This window comes from Triturus cristatus, chromosome 3_2, assembly GCF_964204655.1.
Source record: "Triturus cristatus chromosome 3_2, aTriCri1.1, whole genome shotgun sequence".
NCBI classification, from domain to species: Eukaryota; Metazoa; Chordata; class Amphibia; order Caudata; family Salamandridae; genus Triturus; species Triturus cristatus.
The window spans coordinates 413460682-413480198 of NC_140584.1; the positions used below are offsets into that span (position 1 = coordinate 413460682).

A 19517-nucleotide genomic window follows, 5' to 3' on the forward strand; every position below is an offset into this window, starting at 1 on the left:
ATTTTCGGCGACCTGAATTACTGGTTCGGCGACAGCCACGCCGGCTCTCATGCCACTGAGCTTTTTGAGACGCTTAAAAGCCTGAACCTTGTCCAACACGTCTCCCAACCTACTCATATCAAGGGACACGTCTTGGACCAGATCTGGACCTGCAACCTGGAGCTGTCCCCACCAGACATACGTCCGTGTGCCTGGTCCGACCATCATTTGGTAGACACTATCATCACGGTTGCTGCTCAGACCCCCGCTCCCTTGATGGCCGGCGGCCATGCCCGTAAATGGAGCTCATATGACTCCCAGGGATTTCTAACTGCCCTGGCTGACTCCTCCCCGGTGATTTCTGACTTCACCGACATGGACGGGCTGGAACAAAAAGTGGCCACCTGGCTCGAGTCGGCCAGCGATTTGTTTGCCCCTCTGGTCAAATTTCCCTGTACCAAACACAGGAACTCTCACAGGTGGTTCTCCGACGACCTCAAAGCCCGGAAACTTAAAACACGCCAGCTGGAACGCATCTGGAGACACGATTATTCTGACCTAGCCAAACAATCTTATCTGACCGCTCGCAAAGAATTTAAAATAGCTATTCGTTTAGCTAAAACCGAACACTTCGCCAGTAGGATATCTCAGGCAGCTAATAAATCGAAGGAGGTGTTCAGAGTTATGAACGAGTTAACCACAGATGATAGGACCCTACCAGCCCAGACTCCCACGCAGGAGGCCTGTGACACCTTGAACTCGTATTTTCTAGAAAAAATTTCCACTATCAAAAAATCCATTTCCTCACTCCACCAACTGCCACTACTGGATAACTCCCTCAATAATCCCCTGTCCTTCACTTCTTTCCCGGTTCTAGACTCCTCTTCTTTGGCGGAACTAGCCACTCGCGTAAAATCTGGCTCCCCAAATGACTGCTGCCCGCCGTCCGTTCTGCGGAACATATGTCTTAATCTACCTGACAGTATTCTACATCTACTTAATAGCTCCCTCAGCAGCGGCATTTGCCCCACTTCCCTCAAGGAAGCTATCCTTGTAACCTTACTAAAAAAACCTGGCGCCGACATGACGGAGCCATCGAACTACCGCCCCATCTCTCTTCTCCCCTATTTTTCTAAACTCATGGAGGCCCATGTCACTCGCTGCCTGTCCGGGTTTATTGAATCCTCCGGCTATCTTGTACCTACCCAGGCCGGCTTCAGACCTGCCCATTCTACAGAAGCTGTTATTCTGGCAGTCCTTGACACACTCAGAGGCAACGCGGACGCGGGAAACCCCCAAGCCCTCGTCTTACTGGACTTATCGGCCGCGTTCGACACGGTGGACCATGACATGCTTCTCCACCGTGTCGGACAGGCGGGCATCCAGGGCGTTGCTCTCGAGTGGGTCAGGTCTTTCCTCACAGGGAGAACACAGGCGGTCCGCCTTGGTCCTTACACTGTAAAAAAATCTCTCACATCCTGTGGTGTCCCCCAAGGCTCTTCCCTCTCCCCTCTCCCCGCTCCTCTTTAATCTTTACCTCCGGCCACTCATTCAATCGCTTCTGAAATGGGACATCGTCACCTATAACTATGCTGACGATCTCCAAATCATTTTCCCCCTTAATTCACCTAATGCCATCACAACTTTTCATGGAGCCATGACCCATATCCAACTCTGGATGAACCAGAACCAATTAAAGTTGAACCCCGGTAAAACTGAGCTCCTACTTCCCGGACTCAGTGCCACCTACTGGGGTCCACAGTTCTGGCCTCCGGAGTTTGGCTCCCCCCCCCCCCCCCCGTCCCAGCAAAATCAGTAAAAAGTCTGGGTGTCATTATCGACACCAAGCTTTCTCTTGTTGCTCAGGTGGGAGCGGTGGTTTCCTCCTGTATGTTCCAACTTCGGAGGATCCGCAAAATCCGCCACCTTCTCCCCCCGGCAGCACTCACCCAAACTATCATTTCGCTAGTACTCTCCCGTTTGGATTTTTCCAATGCCATTTACCACGGTTTGCCACAATACCTGACTCAACGCCTTCAAATCGTTCAGAACCAGGCTGCCCGCCTGATCCATGGAACACCCAGATGGCAATCAGCTAAACCTTTGCTTACGAACCTGCATTGGCTCCCGGTTGAGCGAAGGGCTGCCTTTAAGGTGGCTTGTCTCACCTTTAAGGCACTTCATTGCCCTTCCCCTGCTTTCCTAAAATCTACCATCCGCCCTTACTGCCCCACACGTAATCTTGGATCCGCCCACCGCGACTTGCTGATCACCCCCAGGAGCAAAACTAAGAGATTCGGCGGACGCCGGTTCTCTCACCTAGCCCCCGGGCTCTGGAACCTCCTCCCTTCCTCTATTAAATCTTGCTCCTCTTTTCTCAAATTTAGGAAAATGCTAAAAACGTACTTCTTTCCCACCCCCACGTAGACTCTGTTCCTCTACCTCCCCCTCACTTTGTTCTGTCTACCAGCGCCAGGAAGCTTCGGTGTCAGTGCGCTTTATAAGCAACACTTAACATAACATAACATAACAAAGAAGAACGGAGAATGGAGGCCCATCCTCGATCTGAGGGCACTCAACAAATATCTAAAGAACCAATCCTTTCGTATGATGACGCTAGTAGAGATCTTGCGTTTACTCTCGCAGGAAGATTTCATGGCAACGATAGATCTCCAGGATGCCTATTTTCATATCCCTATATTACAACGTCATCGGAAGTTCCTGCGTTTTCGAGTGGGTCAACACGATTTCCAATTCAAAGTGTTACCGTTTGGTCTGCGCTCGGCCCCTCGAGTGTTTACAAAGGTACTAGCTCCAGTGATAGCGTTCCTGCGACTCCAGGGAGTGCAAATATTTCCATACCTAGACGATTGTCTACTAAAATCACAGTCAAGCACTCACCTGCGACAACACACGCTTCTATGCCAGGAGGTGTTTCGCTCATTAGGTCTCTCCATAAATGCAGCGAAATCCCAACTTCATCCTTCACAACAAAGGGACTTTCTGGGAGCCACTCTGGAAACGGTATCAGCAAAAGCGTTTCTCTCCCAGGAGCGTCTACAAAAGATACTACGGCTGGTGACTTTGATCAGGTCAAAAAAGTCAGTTTCTGTAAGACTGTTAAAATCATTTCTGGGGATGGCATCATCGTCCATTGCCTTGATGCCTCATTGCAGGCTAAGGACACGTCCTATCCAGGAAGCACTGGATGTTCAATGGCGTCAAGTTTCGGGATCTTTCAACGACATGGTATGTGTCACAGATCAAATGAGGTCGGCACTCGAATGGTGGACAATACCAGCCAACTTAGCAGAAGGCACTTCATTTCTGTCGGTGACGCCGGACAGGACAATCACGACAGACGCCTCATTAGAGGGATGGGGCGCGCATTTGGAAGATCTCTCTGTAAAAGGAAGGTGGTCAACACATCAAAGAACTTGGCACATCAACAGGTTGGAGCTTATGGCGATTTTTCTGGCTCTAAAATCATTTCTACCCTTAATCCAAGGAGAATCAGTGCTAATACAGACAGACAACACAACCTGTATGCACTATGTAAACAAACAGGGCGGAACGAAATCCCCGAGTCTGTCCAGGTTAGCTCAATCAATTTGGGACTTGTCTCTCAGTCATCGCATCATGATTACAGCAGTTCATCTACCAGGAATATCCAATGTCCTAGCGGATTCCCTGAGCAGGTCCTCCTCATCGACCCACGAATGGGAATTACACCAACCAACTCTAGAGAGGATATTCCAACAATGGGGTCGTCCACGGCTGGATCTCTTTGCTACGCCGGAGAACCGAAAATGCCGAGATTATGCAAGCTGGCATCCCCACAAAGGGTCACAGGGAAATGCCCTTTTGATGAACTGGTGCAATCTATTTGCGTACGCTTTTCCTCCAATTCCCCTCATACCTCGGGTCCTTTGGAAGATGAAGAGACAACCTTGCCACCTGATTCTAATAGCCCCACGCTGGCCCCGACAGGCATGGTTCTCAGAATTGCTCCTGCTGTCCCAATGCCAACCAATCCTCCTGCAGTCTCGGACAGATCTGCTCACGATGAGCGAAGGGAGAATTTGTCATCCGAATCCCTCCTCACTGAGCTTATCGGCCTGGAACCTGAACACCATGAGTTCGCCCATCTAGACATCCCGCAGGATTGTAGAGACATTTTGGCCCAAGCAAGAGCACCCTCTACAGTCAGGACGTACAAGTTGAAATGGAAGAGATTCTGCCACTGGTGTGCTTCTAACGGAATCCACCCAATACATTCCACGGCACACCAATTACTACCTTTCTTCTTGCACTTAGCTAGTTCCGGACTGTCCCATGCATCCTTACGGGTTTTCCTAGCAGCGATTTCCCGTTTCCGACAGGATGGATCAAATTCCCTTTGTTCCTCAAGAATAATCCGCCAATTTTTTAAAGGCTTATTTCGAAAATTTCCGCCAATTCGGCGCCCTCCTCCGTTGTGGCATCTTAACATTGTGTTAGCGCAATTGATGAGACCACCGTTCGAGCCCATTCACAAGGCCGACTTAAAATATCTAACTTGGAAAGTGGCCCTACTTCTGGCACTAACGTCTTCACGTCGTGTCAGTGACATCCATGCTTTTACCATCAAACCTCCTTTCCTGCAGTTCAAACCGGTTGCTGTAGTGTTGCGTACCAATCCATCATTCCTACCCAAGGTGCCTTCTGATTTTCATATTAACGAGCCAGTGATATTAAAGACTTTCCTTGCTAATCCTCAGACACCTGCGGAGCAAAGGTTGCATTCTTTGGATGTGAAACGATGTTTAAAGTTATACATCAGCAGGACAGCTTCGTTTCGAAAATCCGATCAGCTTTTTATAGCGTATGGATGCTGTCATAAAGGACGTCGGGTTACTAAACCGACGATTGCACGCTGGATTTCGACGGCTATTGTCTTCTGCCATCAAAAGGCAAACAAACCACTGCAGTCTTCAGTGAGAGCACACTCCACTAGGGCAGTATCATCATCTACCGCCTTATTTGCTGGAGTACCTTTGCAACACATCTGCAGAGCAGCTACGTGGTCGACCAGACACACGTTTACTAAGCACTACTGCTTGGCGGCTTTAAGCGAGGAGGATGCTACAGTGGGACAGGCAGTGCTGCGCAATCTTTTTAAATAAGGTGAGCCTCTTCCTCCCGCCTCCATATTGTTTCCATTTACTGTTCAATACTATTCATTGCATTTATATACATGCTGTATGTCAACAGATATATGTATCTATATATATATATGTGATGTTTTTATAAGAAGGTTATGATCATCACGATCTCACGTTGATGTCATTATGGAAACAATAATATGGTTACTGCTTTCTATTCATATTCAAGCATGTGAATCTATGAAAGACACCCCAATACTGGAGAAGAACAATTGTTACTTACCTGTAAACAGGTGGTTCTCCAGTATTGGTGTCTTTCATAGATTCACATGCGACCCTCCCTCCTCCCTTCAGAGGCTTTTTCCTCCTCATAAACTATGCATACACTTTGGTGCTACGAAAATCTGAGGTCAGGAACTCTGAGGAGAAGGTTCTGGAGAGGTGCTGACGCCTGATTGGCTGTAGTTTGGACCAAGATAATGACAGAGATAGACTACAAATGTCTTTTTTCTCTCTCCATGTATCCCTATGGAGATTTCATATAGGTACATTCTTGGTGTTTTTACACCTGCATAGCTCTATTTATGGGATTATTTATGTATATTATGACTATATATATTGCTATTTTTATTTACCGTGGGACTCCCACTCCGACGACGGGGAATATTCAAGCATGTGAATCTATGAAAGACACCAATACTGGAGAACCACCTGTTTACAGGTAAGTAACAATTGTTCATCCTTCACGTTTTTGACCCTAGTGAGTGGATCTAGGAATAAAATATTTACAAAAGATACCACTGAACTACTTTTAATCTTCACTGCACTTTTTCTTTCGGTGAGCCAAGGATCCATTATCCATATTATTATTATTTTTATATGTTTGTATTGTCTTCCCCTCCTTTTTGCTCCACCCCAGGCGTTTGTCTGCGCAGGGGTGTATTGTAAGCAAGCCCGATGATGAAGCATGTCACCGTTTTGTGAGTGAGGGCAGTATTTTTTCACGAAGTACGTGCCACCTCTCTCGAAGAGATACATACATACTACTCCTCATTGTGTGTGTTACGATTATCTAGCTCTCACTCCACCACCTCTACCACCACATCCAGCGGACTCTCCTCCAGAGGACATTGGAGGCTTTCATAACTTAATAGACCATGCTGCAACAAGATTTCACCGACTGTTCTCAGTAAACCAGTCCAACTGATTTGTATATGATTTTAAGGAGCAGTCAAAGTCGGTCAGAGCCGTCCCCATCATAGGTTATATATGGGTGGAAGGCATCAAGATAATGAGGAGTGTGGCAACGGTGGCAGCAGTACTGCCTCGTATCGATTAAAAAAAATACAAGGCTCCAGAGGATTCTCCCTCCTGCCTCACAGGACATCCCAAACCGGACTCAATTATATCATAGGTGGCACAACGCCACTCTAAGAACACCTCCACTCTTATATCCGTGCCACCAGATAAAGAGAGCAGGCAGTTAGACAATATAGGTAAGAGGTTCTCCGACATGTCTGCTATCACAGTTTGTGCAGCCAAATCACTAGCAATCCTCGGCCGCTATGATAGGCAGATGTGGTCAGACATTGGGGACCTCATTGACCTAGTGCCTGAAGATTGAAAATCCGAGGCATGGAAAATCCTACAATAGGGAGGGTGAGCACACATCAGCAAAGATCATAGACTGCGCAATGGACATAGCATCCACTGGTTTCCGCAGGTGCAGCAGCCTTAAGGGGACAGGGCTGGCTAAAAGTGACCACATTGAGACCAGAAGTCCATGCAAAAATTCTCGATATGGCATACGATGGAGAGTCACTATTTGGGAAGCACATAGATGATGATGTATTGGCCATCAAAACGGACATAGACACAGCCAGGTCACTTGGTATACTGCCTTTTGGTAAGATTCCCTTTGGAGGGAATTGTGGAAGAGGTTTCAACCTACAGAGGAGGATACCAATGCTCCCAACAGTATCGGCCTTTTCTTCCCCAGTACAGAGTTCCTGATCAACAGCAGCCATACCGTCCGCCACCCGCGGACGCATATACAAAACAAGGACCACGACAGAGGAACACCCCTCAGAGTCAAGATACAGGTCATAAACAGTGACCTAAATTGGGGACCGGCTTCTTCCAATTCCTCCCATCCCGTGGGTGAAAACATTACAAATTATCTCCACCATTGGCATCAGATCACCTCACAGATGGGTATTGAACCTTGTCACCTGTCTCCATACCCTGGAGTTCATCCAAAGACCACCCAACACAATCCGCCATGGGGAGCGCACTCCCCTTGTCTTCCCATACTCAAGAAAGAAGCCCTTCTCATGCTCGCCAAGGGAGCAATCAAAAAAGTTCCTTTCACCCAGAAGGATGTGGGTTTTTACACCTGTTTTTTCTTAATCAAAAAGAAATCTGTGGAATTGAGACCCAAGGTAGACCTCAGGAAGTATTCTGTATGGTCATCCTCTCCGATATCCTGCATCTCCTAAGCCAAGGAGATTATATGACATCTCTGGACTTACATGATGCATACTTTCTCTATTGCCATAAATCCCAAACACAGCAAATATCTTTGTTTTACCGAAGCCGATACCTATTACCAGTTCAAAGTCCTCCCATTCGGCCTCATGTCACCTGCCCGTATTTTTACTAAATGCCTTGCTCCAGTAACAGCCACACTCTGAAAGCAAGGTCATAAGGTATTTCCCTATTTGGAAGACTGGCTGCTCAAAGCTCCATCACCATCACTAGTATCCAAAGCCACAAAAGCTTGGCTCACTGTCTTTTGCAAGCTGTCTTTCTCTGTCTAGCATCAAAAGTCAACAACTACTCCGAAACAGAGGATACGGTTTCTGGGCTCGAACATCAATGCATCCACAACAAAGCTTTTTCTCTCGGAGGACAGAACACAAAGGCTAGCACATCTGGCAGGCAAACTTTCCAGAAGAAAGTGCATTTCAGTATGATGTACAAGTCGCTGATGGGAATGATGTCCTCTGCAATAAATCTGGTCCCTCTTGCATGCCTGAAAATGAGTCGTTATAAGAGGAACTTTAAAAACTGTTGATCCAGACAGAAAGATCCTTCGACCTCATCAACATCACCCCACCAGTAGTGGAGGCACTAACGTGGTAGTCCCAGATCTCTAGTCTCTCCAGTGGCCTGATGTTTTTGCCACAAATTCCTGACTTCACCATAACTAAAGATGCCTCCATGGAAAGCTGGGGCGGTCATCACCAAGACCTACAAATCCAAGGGAAGTGGGCGGTGCTTCAGAAAACACTGCATATTAACTATCTAGAGCTAAAAGCAATCTTTCTTACCTTGCAAGCATTCCTGCCAAGGATAGCAGGGTCCTCCGTGCTGGTACGTACTGACAATACAATCAGCATGCATTATGTCAACAAGCAAGAGGGCACAAGATCCCTAGTACTTTCCCAGGAAGCCCAAGTGCTCTGGAGCTGGATCACAATTTGCAACATTTCTCTGAGAGCCGAGCACGTATCCAGCACAAGCAACACCTTGGCAGACACACTCAGCAGAGCCAAGGACAGATGTCTGAGTGGGAATTGAATCAGTCGAAACTGAACAAAATAATCTCATTATCGGGGTGGCCAGCACTAGAGCTCTTCACAACCAACGAGAACACCAAATGCCAATTCTACGCCACTCGATACCCGCTCCCAGGGTCGTGGGGGAATTAATTTTTGATCAGATGGTCCGGAATCTATGCATACGCTTTTTCCCTTTCCCACTAATACGAAGGCCCTCAGCAAAATGAGTGGAATGCTGTTGCCTCATCTGATTGCTCCCAAGTTCTGCACCTGGACCCAGCCTCTCTCCACTTATGTGCATGGCTCCTGCATTCAATGAATTCAGTTATTTAAATATCCCTCAGGAATGTACGGAGATTCTAGCAAAAGCGGAAGCCACCATCAAGACCTACAAATTGAAATGGAAACGGTTCGGTCTATGGTGTCAAGTCGGCCTGCATCCTTTATAGGCATCACCTGAACAGATTCTGCCTTACCTCCTTTCTCTTGCTCGATCAGGTTTGGTGTATGCCTCCATGGTGCATCTTACTGAGATATCAAGATATAGACTCTCTTCCCAATCTGCTCTACACAAATGATCAAACAATTCATGAAGGGGTTGTTCTGAGCTTTCCATTCAGTACAGGCTCCTCCACAGAATGACATCTCCATGTAGTCCTCTCTCAGCGTATGAAACCTTAGTTTGAACCAATTCACTGAGCAGATCTCATGTTTCTCACATGGAAGGTAGCTTTACTGTTGCCATTCACTTCAGCTAGAAGAGTAAGCGAAATACAGGCTTTCACAACAGAAGATTCCTTCTTTTGTTTCATTGAGGACTATGTTCTCCTTAGAACAAATCAAAAATAAATTCCCAAAGTTCTGTCTCAATTCCATCTCAACAATCCTATTATACTAAGAACTTTTACTAAATCCGACATCCCCAGCAGAGAGATTTCTCCATACACTTGACACTAATAGTTGCCTAAAATGTGATTTGCATCGTATTAAGCATCTTTGGAAAACTGACCAACTGTTAGTAACCTATGGGCAAACTTGACAGGGTACTTTGGTTACAAAGGCCACCATTGCAAGGTGGATCTCTGCCACCATCGTTTTGCCACTCTAAAGTAAACCACTCACGGCAAAGGCGCGCTCGACGAGGGCGCAGTGTCCACTATGGCTTCCCTGTTTCCAGGCTGGAGAAAATATGCCATGCTGTGACATGTAAAAGTACCCATACTTTCATGCAGCATTACTTAGTAGAAACGGCACAGCGGAGTGATGCCGCTGTTTGACAGGCAGTGTCGAGACATCTGTTCCAATAAGGTGAGTCTCTGTTCCTATATGTACTTAGTTATGGTTATTTACAGATACATCGCTCTTTCTATGTATTTATAGATTTCATTGATATAGATATGTATACTTATATTTATTTATACTTACATTTATCCTCTTACAATGCAGTATACAACATGTTTACTTATCATATATTGACTATTGATATATTTATGTTCGAGGCATGTGGGCTGCTGAATTCATATCTGTGCATAGATCGCCGCCTAGTGTTGGGTCCGGATGTTTGCACGTTGTTGTCCTGGAAGAGTCTTCGAAGTATCCTTGGATAGGTGACTCCTCCCCTGGACTACAGTGCGCATGGGCATCCTCTCCATCCTCAGATTGTTTTTTTCCGCCATTGGGTTCGGATGTGCTATCTTAGCTCAAGTTAGGAAAATCTTTGGTCGAGGCCAAAAGGCCTTTAGTTCGCGTCGGTACTGTTTATCGATCGGGTTTCGATAGCATTTTGTTAGTTTACTAACTTTCAGCACCGACTTCTTTCGCATTTCCCTGTCCATCGACTACTTCGACGATGGAATCCAGGACGCCATTCAAAAGGTGTCCGGTATGCAATGCGAAGTACCCACACATCGACGTCCATCCGGTGTGCAACAAATGCCTTTCGCCGGACCACGACGAATCGACATGCATGGCCTGTGCCCGGTTCCGTTCCAAGAAGACTCTAAGGAACCGAAGAGCGGCGAGACTCGAGGCGCGGCACGCGGCACCGGCCCCAACAGACATCTTCGACGAGGCCGACGTCGAAGAATTAGAAGTCATACCCTCCAGTCCCGTTTCCGAACACGACCCCGGATCGGACGAGGGCGACGAGTCACTCTTCCACAGAGGTGAAGACGACACCGAGGTAGGAGACGACGAGGAGGCCTTAGGGGCCGAAGAGAGTAGCTCCAATGATGAACAAGGCCTACCTGTTCAAACCGAAGAAACACCAGCGCCTCAGCCTTTGGCTCCGGTCGAGGGATCGCCTTCGGGCCTTACCCGAGACCCATCCCGTAGTTCTTCGGGCCCGGCCTCGGACGTTCAGCGGCAGCCATTGCTGCATAAGCCAGCTGGTTTCCCTACCACAAAACCGAAACCGAAAGCTGCTCCGGTTCATACGAAACCGAAACTGAAAGTGGCGCTGGTCGGATCGAGGCCTTCCACGCCAGCGCAACGCGTCGGCACCGACCGCACCAAGAGGGACTTCGGTGCCGAACTGGAATCGGGCGACATCGGAGTCGACAAACGGAAAAAGGCCATCGGCACCGAGAAACCTACTCGGCCACCGACGCCAACGACAACGGGGGCAATACCGCCTGCTTCGCCTCGCGTCGCTCCCTCGACGACGCCGATGCCTCACGTATCGAGGACGTCGACGGTGATCTCCACACCTCGACTCGAGGACCCGCCGGCACCGAAAAAATCCACGCCCGGCTCTACGAACCTGCCCGGTGCCAAAGCCTCAAAGACGCCCCAAGTGCGGCCTGCTGCGACGCAAAGCAACAAAACCACGGCGGCCCTCAAAGACCCGTCGGGTTCCGGCCCGATCGGAGCTCCAGCAACCTCTACGGGGCCAGCCAACATTACCTTCGGCTTGCCTCCGTCAACAATCCCGAAGATGTTCCAACTCAGGACACGGGTTACCCAGACTCCGGTTCCACCGGACGAGACGTCTCCGTCACGTGTCATCGACGCCGACACTGGCAGGATGATTCTCCACGACCGAAGAATAACTTCGGAACCGCCATTGGGCCCTTTCAGGATCCCACTAAAAAGGAAGCTGCCTGTGGAATCTGAACCTCTCCTTTATGAACCGTTCCATTCCTCCTACCAGGATCCACACCGGTTCTCCCCCACACGCTCCGACACGGATGCATTGGAGGACTACATGGATGACCAAGCACCCTACCATGTAGACACAGACCCTGATGACCAGCAGGACCCTGATCAAACTTGGGGCGACCCTGCAGACCCCAGTGCACCTCTCGATACACAGGACCAACAACTCTATGGGGCAAAAACATCTCCCACGGAGGATACTGCGGCGTTCAACGCTCCTATTGAACGTGCTGCAAATAACCATGGGGTACAGCTTCACTCCGATACCATCGAGGATGATTTTCTAATGGACACTTTTGCATCCTCAGAAAGACATGTAAAAACTCTGCCAATGCTGAAGGGGGTCCTCAAACCAGCTAAGGACATTTTCAAGGAACCCACCAGGGCACGAGTGATAAACCCCAGGATTGATAAAAAATACAGATCAGCACCTGGGGATCCTACTTACATCAAAGGACAATTACCACTCGACTCCATCGTCGTAGCGAATGCTCGCAAGAGGGCACACTCGCAAACGACAGGTGACGCTCCTCCCCCGGACAAAGAGTCCAAGGTGCTAGAGACCTCCGGCAAGCGAGTTGCCGCCCAGGCTGCCAACATATGGCGCATAGCCAACACTCAAGCGCTCCTCGCTCGCTACGATAGAGCGCACTATGACACATTGGAGCAACTACTCCAACATCTCCCTGACCAGTTCAAAGAAGGTGCAGAAATTCTTATCAGAGAGGGACAGCTACTCACAAATGCTTCCATCAAATGTGCACTAGATGCTGCAGACACGGCTGCCAGGGCCATAAACACAAGCGTCATGCTGCGACGACATGCCTGGCTACGAATCTCAGGATTCAAGCCTGAGGTACAAAACAACATACTGAACCAGCCCGTCAACCCCGACTATTTATTCGGCCCAGAGGTTGACACCACCCTCGAAAAGATAAAAAAGGACACGGACACTGCAAAGTCCATGGGCGCCCTCCAAACTCAGTCCTTTCGGAGCGGCTCCTTTCGTCGCCCCGGAAACAAGGGGGCAGGTAGAGGACAGGGGTCACAACAAACGTATAACAAAGGCAATACACAGACCACCTACGATAAAAACACCCGGGGTGGATATCGTGGCTCCAGTACAAAGGGCAGAGGACGTGGCTACGGCAACACCAGGTCCTCCCCCAAGAACAAGCAGTGACGCCCTCTCCCTTCCTCCCGACCACATAACACCTGTCGGGGGAAGACTACAAAGGTTCCTGTCCACGTGGAACTCCATCACCACGGACAGGTGGGTCAAAGATATTGTGAAATACGGTTACTGTCTGGAGTTAACCTCCACTCCACCCACAATACCACCAAGAAACCGTCCTATGTCCTCAGAGCACTTAACGCTCTTACAGCAAGAGGTGCAAAGTATGCTTCTAAAAGGCGCTATAGAGGTCGTCCCCATCCACGAGCAGGGTACGGGGGTTTACTCCCTCTACTTTTTAATTCCAAAGAAGGACGGGTCGCTCAGGCCTATATTAGACCTGAGACCCCTGAACCAGTACATTCTTTCAGAACACTTTCACATGCTCACCCTGCAGCAAGTCCTTCCGCTTCTCAAGCAGGGAGACTTCCTAGCCTCACTGGACCTCAAGGATGCGTACTTTCACATACCCATCCACCCCTCACACAAAAAATACCTCAGGTTCACTGTTCAGGGGCAGCACTATCAGTTCAAAGTCCTTCCCTTCGGCGTGACAACAGCGCCCAGGGTTTTCACGAAGTGCCTAGCTACGGTGGCAGCACATTTACGGAGGCAGCATATACACGTCTACCCCTACCTAGACGACTGGCTCGTTCAAGCGAAGTCAGCCCAGCAATGTGCAAGCCACATGTCCCGCACCATTCGCCTTCTTCACAGTCTGGGATTCTCACTAAATTACCCAAAGTCCCATCTCCAGCCCGCACACGTACAACAGTACCTAGGTGCGACTATAGACACTCTGGCGGCCACAGCTCAGCCAAATTTAGTGAGGATCAACAGCATACAACTGCTGATCTCAAAGTTCAAACCCAATCACTCGCTTCCAGCGCGAGTGTTTATGCAGTTGATAGGCATGATGGCCTCCTGCATCTTCATAGTCCCGCACGCGAGGTTACATATGCGCCCACTTCAGGAGTGCCTAGCACGTCAGTGGAATCAGGCTCAAGGACAGTTGAAAGACCTAGTGTTGGTGAGCGGTCGGGCATACAACTCTCTGCATTGGTGGAATCCACAAAACCTTTGCAAGGGCCGACCGTTCCAAGAGCCTGTTCCGCAAATAGTACTGACAGCGGACGCGTCTCTCCAGGGATGGGGAGCTCATGTACTCCACTACACAGTGCAGGGACTATGGACGACACAACAGAAGAAGATGCACATCAACCTTCTGGAACTGATGGCAATCTTCCTGGCCATGAAGGCATTCAAAGTACATCTGTGCAACAAAGTCGTGTTGATCCGGACGGACAACATGACTGCCATGTACTACATACAGAAGCAGGGAGGAACACACTCTCCACAGTTGTCTCATCTGGCTCAGAGCATGTGGAAGTGGGCCATTCAGAGGAACATCTTCCTCATGGCGGAACACCTCCCTGGCAAGGACAACCAGATGGCGGATCTGCTCAGCAGACACAGCCACCAGATGCACGAGTGGGAGTTACACCCATCAGTACTCCAACCGTACTTCCAGCAGTGGGGTCATCCAGAGATAGACCTATTCGCGACAAGCGAAAACGCAAAATGCCAAAGCTTCGCCGCCAGATTCCCACATCCGCAGTCGCAGGGCAATGCGATATGGATGAACTGGTCCGGCAGATTTGCGTACGCTTTTCCCCCAGCGCCGCTGACACCGCTGGTGGCTCGCAAACTACGACAACACTCCCTGACACTCGTCCTAGTTGCTCCCACGTGGGCACGCCAGCCGTGGTACACCACCTTCCTCGAACTTTCCGTGGTGCCGCATCAAAGGCTGCGGATCAAACCCGCGCATTTGACGCAGAACCATGGAGAGGTTCAGCACCCAGATCCGCAACAGCTGAACCTGGCGATCTGGCTCCTGAAGTCCTAGAGTTTGGCTATCTCAACCTGCCACCTGACTGTATGGACATCATCAAGGAGGCCAGGAGACCCACTACCAGGGCTTGCTATGCAGCCAAATGGAAAAGGTTCGTCATTTATTGCGGTAATAATGACATCAACCCGCTGGACGCATCCATCCACAACATCATCTGTTACCTCTTACACCTATACCGATGCAATCTGGCGTACACCTCTATACGTGTCCATTTGACCGCAATATCAGCCTATCTGCAAACCAGGCAGCACCTCTCTCTATTCAGAGTGCCTGCCATCAAAGCATTCTTGGAAGGGCTCAAACGAGTCATTCCACCTAGTCACCCACCGGCTCCAATGTGGAACCTCAACTTGGTCCTCACACGCCTGATGGGTCCACCCTTTGAACCTCTACACTCCTGCGAGATTCAATTCCTTACCTGGAAAGTGGCCTTCCTAGTAGCGATCACTTCCCTAAGAAGAGTTAGTGAACTCCAGGCACTAACCGTTCAAGAGCCATTTATTCAGGTTCACGCCAACAGGGTCGTACTACGTACCAACCCCAAATTCATGCCCAAGGTAATATCGCAGTTCCACATGAATAAGACTATTGAACTGCCCGTTTTCTTCCAAAACCCACAAACTGTTGCAGAAAGGGCACTACATACACTAGATGTACGGAGGGCCCTCATGTACTACATCGACAGGACTAAACCATTCAGGAAGACAAAACAACTGTTCGTTGCCTTTGCCCCACACCACAAAGGTAACGCCATCTCCAAAGCAGGGATAGCCAGATGGATAGTTAAGTGTATTCAAATCTGTTATCAAAAGGCAAAACGCACATTAACTATTCCACCACGAGCCCACTCAACACGTAAGTTGGGGGCTTCCATGGCCTTCCTAGGAAATATTCCCCTGCATGATATATGCAGAGCAGCCACATGGTCCACTACACACACATTTACAAAACACTATTGTGTAGATGTGCAGTCAAAACAGCAGGCAGCTGTAGGACAGGCTGTTCTCAAGACACTTTTTCAGACCGCTGCAGCTGGCACGGGTAGCCGCCGCTAATAGAGGGCACTGCTATGTATTCTATGCACAGATATGAATTCAGCAGCCCACATGCCTCGAACTGAATATGCTACTTACCAGTATGCATCTGTTCTTGGCATGTAGGGCTGCTGACATTCATATCGCCCTCCCTCCTCCCCGGCGCCTGTCGCAGCTGCAGCTCTCAGAATTACTGCAAGCATGGTCATCACTTTCTGTATCTACTCCATCACTGCCACAATGGCGAAAAACAATCTGAGGATGGAGAGGATGCCCATGCGCACTGTAGTCCAGGGGAGGAGTCACCTATCCAAGGATACTTCGAAGACTCTTCCAGGACAACAACGTGCAAACATCCGGACCCAACACTAGGCGGCGATCTATGCACAGATATGAATGTCAGCAGCCCTACATGCCAAGAACAGATGCATACTGGTAAGTAGCATATTCAATATTAAACTGTTACCCACCATCCACAGTGGGTATTTCTCTTAAAAATGTTTAATTAAAAAAAAGCTTGCTATTCTGATTTAAGGATGTCAGTCTGACAGGTCCAATACTGGAGAGGAAAATGAATTACTTACCTGTGACTGCAGCTCTCCAGTGTTGGTTTCTTTCATAGATTCACATGCGACCCACCTGCCTACCCTGAGAGGCTCCCCATATAGCTCAAGATTATTTATTCCCACTGCTGCTTGAAAATCTGAGGGAAACAGCCTCTCTTGGGAGTGTTCTAGGGGGTGCTATCATCTGATTGGTTAAGGTTTGAAGTTTGATCCTTCTTTTCAATTAAAGGACCTAGAAAGATACCAATACTGGAGAACGGCAGTTACAGGTAAGTAACTCACTTTCTTCAAGGCTAGCGGCCAGGTCTTTTACTTATATATGGAGATTGTGGCTTCATGTTAGGTCACTGCTAAACAAAGGGCTTCCGTTGGGATTGTTGTTTAACAAATCCAACGCTGTGGACATGCCCATCTGTCTGGTGGCAATCGGCCTCGTGCTGGATCCAAAAATGTAAATTCAAGGTAAAATATTTGGTCATTTTTTTTAGCACTTTCCCCATTACTCTTCATACTGGTCGAGACTAATGCTTATTTACTCCCCATTTCCAGCATTTTAGACTTGAACTTTGTTTTGGTCTTATAAAATTATGGGCCTACCTGATTTGTTTATTTTGTGTATGGGCATCTCGTAGCTTAAGTGTTGTAATTGGCGTAGACTGTCAGCAGCCGCAGTGTTATTTTAGTGACCTGTACCTGGCAACACCTAAGCCTGAACATAAGCCGTACAACACATACAGACGTTCTATTTCCACAGTGTGGATGCTCCTGTTCACAGGTTAAAGTAAAGTTCCTCAGAGAAATCCTAAAAAGGTTAAAACGCCATAAACATTACTGTCCAAAGGTAGGAAATATGTAATATTTGTCTTAACCCAGTATTATCTTTTGAAAAGGTATTCTACTAAGACCGCTATTTTTAGGCACAGGCCTTCTGCTAACCCATCAGGCTCCATATGCACTTGTCTCCAAGGTGCCCTGGTGTAGAGAGAGTTGCTTACTCGTTAATCCTTGTTGAGAGGCTCGTAAACGCTTGTTAGCCCTCTTTGCTGCTACTGCACCCGCCTTAGCATCTCACCCGGTCAGGAAGCTTGGGCGAGTCCGCGAGCACTCTGCAGCTGAGCGAGCATCCATCCATTTGCAGTATCACCTAAGACCTCAGCGCACAGATTATTCGCGCAAAACTTTAGCTGTTTTTCCTACCAACCCCGGACACAGCGGCCCATATTCCATACTTGCTGTTGGGGCCATGGCAACCTTGCTACGTCGCTGCGAATGACACCTGTCTTAAAAGTGAATGGTTTGGTACTACAGGCCCATCTCACAGGCACACACATTTTCTATGAATATCATAGACTAAATGAAGCAGGTTGAGCCCGCAAAACGATTAGCATGACTCCCTCTGTTTGTTTCGTCAATGGTGTATCCATTGAGAGCAGCGGTGTCTCGTCACCCACCCCTCCCCTGCGCCACGCCAAATGCGCTCAATATGCTGTCACAGTACGCAGTCGCTATTCAGGGGGTTTCTTTTATTTCAACGTGTGAGAACGGAGCAGCACCTCGCGCGTGCCTTCCCATTATTAAAGCGAGCGCCCCGCGGGGAACCCGTGTGAATCAAATCTCCCCGTGCCACCCCTCCATATGGATCCTCGTTCCGTCGCGCGCGCCCCGCCTTCTACCACCTTCCCATTCACCGGCTGCAGGCGCCCCCGGGGCAGATGGAGTCGATTGGGAGTCCTTAATAAAGTCCGGGCTGGAGCTGGCTGGACCGCGGCGCGAGGGCCCGTCCGCGGCCAGAGGGGCGGCGAACATTCCGTCATGCCTTCGCCCACTGTGTCCAATCGATTCTCGACGGCTCGTTATAAGCGGGAGGGCCGCGCTCCCAGACGTCTTGGGTGCATATGGAACGCATTTTCTGCAAGCTGTAAATCGAGGACTGGGAAGGGGTGGTGGAGGTGGTTCTCGGCTGAGTCGTTTCAATTAAGCAAAAATTGTTGTCTGTGTTGAAGGTGTCATTATATCTCATTTTTCACTTCTTGTTTTGCAGATCTCACGCGAGAGGAAGCGGTTGAGCTGCTGAGAAAGTGTGTTGAGGAGGTGGGTCTTCGAGAACCTTCACTTTTACTGATGTTGTTAACAGAATACATGCCAGCATTTTGAGGGGTAAAGAGGAAAGAAAAAAAAACCCGGCATTAATGTATTTCTCTCATTGAATTCTATTGAAAAGAGGCAATTTCAGACGGGAGACCGACAAAATAAGGCAATTTGGAGTCCAAAATCCTGAGTCTCCCGCCTGAATCGGGTCTCTTTAAATGCATGAAAAGGCAAATTGACTATATTGGATTTCTTCTACTTGTTTAACCATATTCTGCTTCAGGGAAGTTAAGCTTAGTGCGTCTGTCACCCTGAGGAGGTAATAAGGACTACCGACAGACATTCTTCCAGGAATGTATGCTCTCTCTGGAGGGCACTGTTGGACCAATAATGCAGGCATGAAAGGAAACTGGTGGTGCCTTTGGAAAAGTAGTAACTGTAGGGGCGTAGCTTCAGGGGGAGGAAGTTGTTTGGGGTGTGGCAACACCCACCCTCCCCTATCCCGCCGAAATAAATAAATTCATGGCTTGGTAGTTTGGTCTGGGGGACCGAGTTGGACCTGCTATATCTGTCGATTTTTTCCATCTTTATTTCACAAAGAGGTTTTAACTTGTTCTTTTTTTGAGATAGGATCTTAAATATATTTAAACCCAAATTTAGAGAGAGTTTGTGTCTGGGTTGCGTCACTTTTTTGGTGCATAATCCTTTTCAATATTTACAAAGCGCACAAATGTTAATTTTGTGGCTTTGCAAGAAAAGGACCACAGCGCAGTACATTGTGCTGCCTTGTGTTATTTTGCTTCAGGTAGGAGCTCCATGGACATCCCCGTGCATCCACCCATGAATTTGTATGCAAACTTTACTGTATTTGCATAGGCCCAGATTTTGAAAGATTTTG

At 48.6% G+C, this 19517-nt stretch overlaps 1 protein-coding gene across 1 annotated transcript in view; it reads left to right on the plus strand.

Annotated features, from left to right (window-relative positions):
• The window catches only part of PSMB2 (proteasome 20S subunit beta 2), a 179540-nt gene that overhangs the window by 138714 nt on the left and 21309 nt on the right, over window positions 1–19517 (plus strand). The window contains exon 5 of the mRNA XM_085647983.1: window positions 18573–18622. Within this exon, the coding sequence (XP_085504109.1) occupies window positions 18573–18622 (50 nt within the window). The remainder of the gene's footprint in view (window positions 1–18572; window positions 18623–19517) is intronic.